Source organism: Gavialis gangeticus, unplaced genomic scaffold (genome assembly GCF_001723915.1).
Source record: "Gavialis gangeticus isolate Ggan-Ray unplaced genomic scaffold, GavGan_comp1, whole genome shotgun sequence".
Classification (NCBI taxonomy): domain Eukaryota; kingdom Metazoa; phylum Chordata; order Crocodylia; family Gavialidae; genus Gavialis; species Gavialis gangeticus.
Genome location: NW_017729022.1, coordinates 92,233,060 through 92,242,182, shown reverse-complemented (window position 1 = coordinate 92,242,182; position 9,123 = coordinate 92,233,060). Strand labels below are relative to the sequence as shown.

The 9,123-nt window shown below is 40.2% G+C and overlaps 1 protein-coding gene across 1 annotated transcript in view; it reads right to left on the bottom strand.

The window, feature by feature from the left end:
* The window catches only part of AEBP2 (AE binding protein 2), a 102,358-nt gene that overhangs the window by 92,616 nt on the left and 619 nt on the right, over window positions 1-9,123 (bottom strand). Inside the window, exon 2 of the mRNA XM_019515839.1 lies at window positions 8,900-9,114. Coding sequence (XP_019371384.1) covers window positions 8,900-9,114 — 215 coding nt within the window. The remainder of the gene's footprint in view (window positions 1-8,899; window positions 9,115-9,123) is intronic.

The following is a 9,123-nucleotide window of genomic DNA, read 5'->3' as shown; positions in this document are numbered from 1 at the left end:
GCATACACCATGGCATGGCACATGTGAGCAAAGGGGGGATGATAGAAGCTGTTAAGCTTGATTGGTTTGCTCCAACTTTTCCATCTGTGGCTCAACAGTACTGCCACACCTGTCCTATTTGCCAAGCCCATAATGTGGGAAAGACTGAAAAAACAAAGAAGGCAACACATCCCCCACCTTGGGGACCGTAATTGTAAATTTACAAACATTTTATTCAAATGCAGAAACGTTGTTCTTATGAATATGTTCTTGTTATTGTATGTATGTTTTCTGGATGGGTAGAAGCCTACCCACGTGCAAAAGCTGACACCATCACTGTAAGCAAAAAGTTGCTCAGAGACTTTATTCCAAGGTTTGGTATTCCTTTATCCCTAAACTCTGATAGAGGAACTCATTTTACTGGACAGATAATGAAAGAAGTCTGCAAAGTCCTGCAGATCCAACAGAACTTTCATTGCCCATACCATCCACAGGCCTCAGGCCAAGTGGAATGCCAAAATGGCATTCTGAAAAATAAACTGGCCAAAATTTGTGCTGAGACTCACCTAAAATGGCCAGATGCACTTCCCATAGCCCTTATGAGTATGAGATCTGCTGCCAACCAAAAGACTGGGCTTAGCCCACATGAAATTCTAACGGAAAGACCCATGAGGCTCCCCACCTTGCCACCTGTTGCCTCCCACTTTTGCAATATACATTCACTTGATGATACTATTCTGGACTATTGTAAGGCACTAATGAAGTGTGTTAAGGCTTTTCATTCACAGGTACAGGCAGCTCTCCCCAAAGAACCAGATGAGCTGTGCCATTCTATCCTGCCTAGAGATTGGGTCCATATAAAAGTCCATCAACGAAAGTCATCGTTGAAACCTCACTGAAAAGGCCCATTCCAGGTACTCCTGACCACCAGCATTGCAATGAAGTGTCAAGGACTCCAGACATGGATCCATGCTTCACATGGTAAGAAAACATCAGCCCTGTTAGACCCAGAGTCTCCCATATCAATCTTGTAATCAGCCTCCACAGACTGGTAGTGAGCCTAGCACCTGCCAAGAGAGCTCAAGACCAGTAGCGAGCCAAGCGCCTACTGGCAAAGAGAGTTTGCCACTACAGAGTGAAGAGAATGTGCCCCAACAACACCACTGTGCCCTTCAGGACAGGAAAAAGGCCTCTACCTAGTTCCTGGTTCCCAAGGTGGAGTTGGTTAGTCGTGATTTGAGTAGTTCTCAGCATTTCTTTTTGGGCCATCTTATATGAACTAGACTCATCAATTATAAAAAACTATGTAAACCAAACTACACGTCTGCACCGACAAAGATCATTTCATGAAAATATGTTCTTGTCTTTAGTTAATCAAATTGGGGATAGATTTAAATGTCTCTCATTGTTGGGCATGTAGTTATGTCCCTATCTATTCTACCGGAGGAATACCCACGATACCAGTACCCTTGAATGCAACCCAGATGTTAGCCCCTTACTATTCAGATTTTCATGGAAACGGAACTTGGCAGAATGTAAGTTGCAACCTGTCTATGTACGATTAGCTTATGCCACCCCTGGAAAGTTCTGCTGGACCTGTAATAGATCTCGTGTTGTAGTAGAAGTCAGTAAGTGCAAGGTAAAATTTAAGATAAACGGTGCTTGGTTTTCTAATGGTTCCTGGATATCTAACTACTCCCCTGCAGGTCAATTTTCAGGCTACTATTCACAATGGATGATGTCACCACGCTGTAATACAGGTAGATATACTGCACTAGCTGGTCACTATTTTGTGTGTAGAAATAAGGCCTATAAAAATCTTCCCTCCAGTTGGAGAGGAACGTGCTATGTCTCTGCAGCATATCCTGCCTTTACTATTAGATCTCACTTACCTAAAGGAAGAATTCGCAATGTTCGCAGAATTACAGAAAATCAAAGATTTTGGGGTGTAATGTTCCCCAGCTATGGCACAGGCTTAGTTATGTCCGAGATAAAGAAAGTTGCAGCATCTCTGGAAAAGATGGCTAATCCTACTGCTGATAATTTTGATAAAATAAATACAGAAATGAAGGAAATAAGGCAAATGACACTGCAAAACCGACTTGCGTTACATTATATACTAGCCAGCAAAGGAGGAGTCTGTGCTTTAATAGGTAAAAAATGTTGTACTTATATTCCCTATAATTCAGAAAAAATCCAGGATTTAAGTAAACATATTCGAAAAGCAGCAGCTAAATTGCATAAGTCAGATAGTTGGAATTTGAATTCTTAGTTTAGCTCTATTTTCAGTTCCTTAGGCTCTACCATCATTCACAGTTTGTTGATATTGTTTGTTGTTTTTATTGGACTATGCCTAGTGTTTATGATAATCCAATGTTGCTTAAGCGGTGCTGCCAAGCAAATAAGGAATAGCCCATCAACCGAAAACAAAGCGTAAAATTTCTTTGTTGAAACAGCAGAACGTAAAGAGAAAGAAAAACTAGAAGTTGAAAGGCTAATGGCTATAAATATCTAGCTTGTTAAAAAAAATAATTAGGGAATATAGGAGTAAATTTAGTCGGCTTCTGGCCTACTTGACTAGAAAAACAGACAGAGACCAGAAGTGCTGATACAGCTTATTTCAGTTATATGTTTTGAGATAAGAAATCTGGCATGTCTTATTACCCTGTGCACAGATGTCCAATTAAGTAAACTTGTTTTAGTTTCTCCAAGGTCATATTTTTTTTCTCTCTTTATCTGTCTTAAGTATAAAAGTGCTTGAAAACTTGGAGGAGGAGGATTCCTTTGAAATAGACAAGTGGGCGATTCCCCTTGCTGTATGAAACCCTCCTTGCGATCACAGTATAGCCCTAAATAAAGAAAAGCTGGCTCTGTCAGTTCTGATTCAACCACAACACAAAGTTTAATTTCTTCCACATTAGTAACTGCACGTGTGCAGAGACACAGAAGTATAACTATGTAATTTCTCCTTTTAGTATTGTCCAGTTTCCTCCAAAAATCACAGTTCCAGCAGAGGCCAAGAATGTTCCCCAAAATCATGGAACTGACCAGATATCATGGGTCCAGAGTTATCACATTACTCATGAAGGTAAGTATAAGGCCTCATAAACTCATTCATTCAATGCCAAGTATAATGGCATGGATCAGTATTTTTATACTAACTGCATCTCACTTCTCTTTTTATTAGGTGACTAAAGTGTTAATACCAGATTCTAGATAAAATTTAGAGATTACTATAACAGCTTCAGATAATGGCACATAGTATATGCAATCAAATTCTTTCAACGAATCCACAAAGAGAGTCAGCCACGAATAATTATAACAAGCAACAAATTTTAAAGAGATGTAACAGGCCTTTCTAACATTAGAGTTGTTTGGTTTTTAAACAAACTTTTTTCCAGTGCCAAGTAGGCTGAAAGACATTCTGAAAACAAAATAAAACAGATTTCCCTTTAAAAAAAATTCTGTACCATGCCTTAGTTCCTAATCTGAAAGGAAAATGCAAGATGCTTTCACAAATAGCTTCCAAAGAATCAGCACCAATGTAATTTCCATCAAAATTCCTGAATTATAAACAAGGGCTTGTTTAGCCAAATGTCTATAATTATTTGCTGGTTTTATTTATTTATTTATAGGCCTATAATTAGAGAGAGATCTATATAGATATCTACCTATATAGATATCCATCTATAGCTATACATCTATATCTATCAAGGCCCATTATCTTAACCACCCTGCTGTGGGTGCAAAATAGATGATCTTTACTTCCTGAGTAGGATGTGTAATTTCCACAAAGATACCAAAGAAGAGTTCTCACACATTCTGCAATCAGGTCACATTAATGCATCACAAAAATACAGAGTATTAGTATCTTCTGCCTTCTTTTTTGTATTTCAGATTGCATTTCTGCTTTGTAAACATTACTGTAATTCACATACCTCCACAAAGTGAATTTACAAGATGATTCAGTTTTACAACTGATAGTTTAAAAAGCAGGAAAAAGGGGTAATCAGTGTCACTAAACCTTTAGAGATCCAATGATAAACTGAAAAAAGTAAAAATCAACAGACATCAGAGATCAGGGTAGCTCTTTAAAATCAGATTAAAAAAAAATTAAAGTAGGATTCCTAATTTTTATTTCCAGCTCTACCACTGTGGGACCAGGTAGATCCAGCATCTCCCAGGACCTCCATCTGTAAAAATTCTTACTAACTCCAAAAGGATGCAGTGAGGCTTTATGTGGGAAAAGAGTTTAAGGATCATACTGAAAACCATTAGATAAAAGTAAAGAATTGCTTTAAAATATCATACAAATAGAATACAATTTCTTCCCCATAAACCACATTAAGTGTAATGAAGTTAGGAATGCTAAATTTTTAAACTATTTTTCCACTGAAACATTTTGTGTTCATTCAAATTGCAGATTCAATATGCATTCTTTTACCTAGTCCCTCCACAGATTATTCAATCCAAATACATTCTCAAAGTAAAAATTTACTTCTGACAAATTTAATCTAATATTTACAAAAAAACTAGCAAACTTCAGAAATTTTATGTAATTCCTGAAATGCAATGTTTACAACTGGCCTTCAAGAATGGTTTTTACTATTTGTAAGGATACCTCTCTAGTGCAGAATTACTGTAGGTCAGAGGGCCAAACTTTTTGATAGACGTGCTGTTAGCCGCACACCCTCCCTAAGTGCCACGCCAATCCCCTTCCCCTGCCTGATCTTCTGTCCCACTTTCTGCTCCCTGTCTGATTTGCTGCCCTGCTTCCCTGAACCTGTTACATTTACTGCTTTGCTTTGCTTTCCTGCCCTCACTGCCACTGGTTGCTGTCCCCTCTCCAACCTGATGCATGCCATGCACAGAGGCTGTCCATGCCTTAAGCAATTGGTCCAGATACCTGGGGCTATGGACAAACATCTCTCTTAAGGGCTTTGAAGAGGGAAGGAGAGCTGCCACTTTGAAGCATGCATCAGCTGTTACAATACATATTGCTACAGAACAGGCAAGTTAGCCAATTCACTGCAACCCTGTCAGTTACAGACTTGTAACATGCTTGCTACACTTGTCTCATTACAGAAGCAAGCATTAATAATTACATGTTAATGGGTTATATTGGTAGCCTTTGATATTGACATAATTGTTACATGCGTCTACACACTGGGTTAGCCAGCATGGGTATGAACTGGCCGCACTACCAAGTTATAGCCAAAGCCAAGTTACTGAATCCAGTAAAGCCCTTTACTCACCTGTTAGCGTGTTGTATTTCTGGAGGAACATTCAGTGATTCTTAGCCCTACAATAAGATAAACTGCTGTATTTTTTTTCCAGTTAATCATGGGAGAACTTTTTCCTTCCAGAAATTCTATAGAAATTGTATGGAAGCACCAAAAGACTGTCAACACTTAGTTAAGCTTTATTACAAAATTGATGCATTAGCAGCTGCAAATGAAAGAGCTACCTGAGCTCTGTCTTACAGCCCTAAATGCAACAGCTAGCCTAAACTGAGAGCATCAAGCTCAGGTCAGGGGTCTTTGAGTAGAAGGGAGTTCTGAAACAACTTCCCAGGAATGAAAAGTGAAGACATGTCCTAAGCAATTACTTTCTAGCTGCCTATATGTTCTTTGAGAAGGGCATCAGTTTAGCTATTTGATAACTGAGATCAGCAAGTATGTACCTTCTCAAAATTAGTGGCAATGAAAAAAGAGAATCAACCATCAAAAAATACTCTGAAGTGAGACAAATTCTTTTAGGTAATAAGTTGTTAATGCCTTCTTTTTTAGGGGGAGGGGTGGGGGAAGAAATGCAGTTGGGCCTCAAAAGTACATTCAGGGAACTCTCTATTCCTAGAAATAAGTGTTAAAAATATTTTTTAAAACAACAAATAAGACACATTTTGAGCCATAGTCAGCCTGTTTCAAAGTGCCTGCATTCTACAGAGTAATTTTCACAACTCTTAATACACCCAGGATCTGCTGTTCTTTTCTAATCTGTGATTTTGCCAAGATCCATAAAAATGTCAGTGTTGGTAGAAACAGGTGAGTCACCTATATAATAATTTAGCCACATACTGCTTCTGGAAGAAAGATTCAGTTAAATACGAGAATGCTAAATATTCAAAATTTTAGATTTTTCATTCTCAATCTATAGCCAATGAATTCACTATTTTGGTACTTTTTGTAATTGTGATCAATACTAATGAATTTCACGACTAAGAACTTCAAGACCAGCCTACTCTGTCCCACCACATCCTTCTTTTCATTAGTTCTCCAAAAGAAAAGCAGGGGGTGGGGGAGGGAGTGCCACGCTCAGAGCATGATCTGAGCATTACCAAACCTACTTACAGAAAGCATGACAGACTATGCATCATCAAGAATGCCGTTCCATTTAGCCACTTCTGCTTAACTTAAGGGCTGTTAATTTGAGCACCCCAGTTCAGTCCCTCTCTCCCTATATCATACTATGTAAGATGTTACCTCCAAAAGAACCAGAAGTCAACCCATTTAGGGATTCATGGGTGAAAGCCTTAACCTTTAGTACTAACTCGATTCCTGAGCAAAGCTTAAGATCACAGAGCTTAGCATAACATGCTTCTCTTTGTGAAACACCATTTAATAAGCAAAATGCTATATCTGCTGGAGTTGCAAGTACTGAAAAGAGAAGGTGAAACCCCATGTAGATTTCACTTTAATAATAATATAATCCGGAGGTGAACACATGCTGTGGTAAGGCACGGATACAAAAAAACATTTTGCAACTTTTACCAAGAATAAATGGTAAAAGAGCACTCTAATTACGAAAACTACTACTACCACCCCAAAAAACCAGAGGAAGTCAAAACCAAAACAGAAGTTATGCTGTGCTTGGGAAAGTGTACTTTCTGTAGAGTACTTCACAGGCATCACAGAACAGGACAGTCCCTGCCACACCTTGCCTCTGAGGCCCCTACTCCTGTGACTGAATCTGCAAAAAAAGCAACAAGGGCGCTATGAGTGGGTGCAGAAAATTGCACGCAGATTTAGATGCACGGCAATCTCAGAACATGGAAAGACGCAAAAAAAAAAAGAAATAGCGAGAAAGTTAGGGTTCCCCACAAGTCCCAGCAGATAACAGGTAAATTGTTTAAGAGAAACGCTGCCATTTTTTTCCGTTGCTCTCCTATCCTAACTCAGCTACTTCTGTGGATTGAGCCCCACAGGTTAGTGAGTTCCCCTCTTCTGGTCTAATATTTCAATTACTAAGCCACCTGAATATATGATCCGATTTAGATGAGAAGAAAAAATGCGTACTCGGAACTGCCAATCTTTACAAGTTTATGGCACATCTGGAAGTGAGACTTTTTCTTAAAGATGCAGGATTTCATAAAAAGTCTCATCTTTCACTTAAAAACTGTTTCTAAGCCTTAGGGTTGCAGAGAAAAGGTTGAAAAATCTGACAAACATAAAAGTTCAACCCAAAGAAATAAATAATAATAATAAAATATCTGTTCTCTATAAAAGTGTAATGATTTTTAGATCAAGTCACTTGATTTAAAAATCCATTTGGGGCACTTGTTACACAGCTCATGAACACTTGGGGTTGCGCATCAAAGCCTCCTATACACATCTGCACTAACATCCCAGAAAACTAACAAATTCTGAGTAGTGAAAAACACAGCTTTACTTTATTTTCAAAATACATCTTAGAACCCAACTATGAAAAAGATCCCTATATAGGTTGTGTACTTTACCAGTTTAAACTACACAGACAATGGTTAAAGTAAACTCTACATTACACATGAAATGAATTGCTCATTTACAAAACTTCATACAAATGGGTAAGAACTTTTTTAGTGTATGGAACTCAATTATTTTTCTGAATAGACCCAATTACGTACACAATATAGTCAGATATAAAACTGAGGCATGGTTTTCTAAAGGTAACAGCTACATTTATTCTTAACCCACACTAGAGTTAATGGGGGAAAACAATAAGAAGGAACAAAATTGCCTACATACTTTTTAGTGAGAAAAAAGATGGGGAAAGGTTCTTCCATGTAATGGAAAGCAGCATGTGCTGCAGCAAATAAATTAAAATTCTCCAAACAAAGTGTTATAGCCAGGTTGCTACTTCCTCTCTGTAGGACCTAGCCATTTATACTGAAGCTGACAGAATGCATCAAAATAAACTCAGTTTAACATTTAACATTTCACCTTCGACTATTACAACACACTCCCTGTATTGCAATGGGAAGTACAACTTCAGAGACAGGTTAACTTAAAAAATAAACAAAACAAAACACCAGACAACAGCACCCCGGGAAGAACTATGAAACTTTACAATGCGAGTATCCACCTTCTATTAAGCTACACTTATAAAAACCTCCTGTAGGTACCAGACTGAAGGGCAACCAAAACATAAATAAATCAGTCCAGGGGGCTGCATTTCAAGAGCTTCACTACACTTGATCCAAGCCCACAAGAGGCCAAGAAGCCCCAAACCCAACCCAAAGCATCCACCCCTTCCGGGAAAAAACAAGCACAACCCTTAGGACCAAGGAGATTTTTACACCTGTAGAAATCAGTAACTGTCCTGTTCAGGGTCATGAAACCCAGCCAGTGACAAAATCATTTACAGGAGGCCCTTCGTCCCCGCAGAAGCCGGAGGGACAAGAGACTTTTATACAGTTCTCGCGGCAATTCTCAACCCTGCGTATGGGGGAGGACACAACGAGACACCACAAAGTGCCCCGGTTAACCTGTGGACCCTTTCTGGGGTGCCGCGCAGTGTACACCCACCCTTAGGTGGGCAGACACGAACCCCACCAGAAAGCTGCCCCGGCCCCTTCTCTCAGTGGCCGATCAAGGTGGTGGTGGTTGGGGAGGGGGGGGGAACCTGTGGCTGCCGGGCAGGGCGGTCCCTCGGCAGCACCCACCTGTCCTCCGAGTCCATGCGGCTGAGCGGCTCCCCGTCCGATGACATCTCCAAGCTGCCGCGGCGGCCGCCCGACGTGGCGCTGCAGCTGCTACTGCCGCCACCGCCCGTACCGTACCCCTCGTCCGCGCCGCTCGACACGCTACTGCTGCTGCTACTACTACTGCTGCTGCCGGCCCCGCAGCCCCCCGCGCCGCCGCGGCCCGGCCCTGCCGCCTGCCCGCC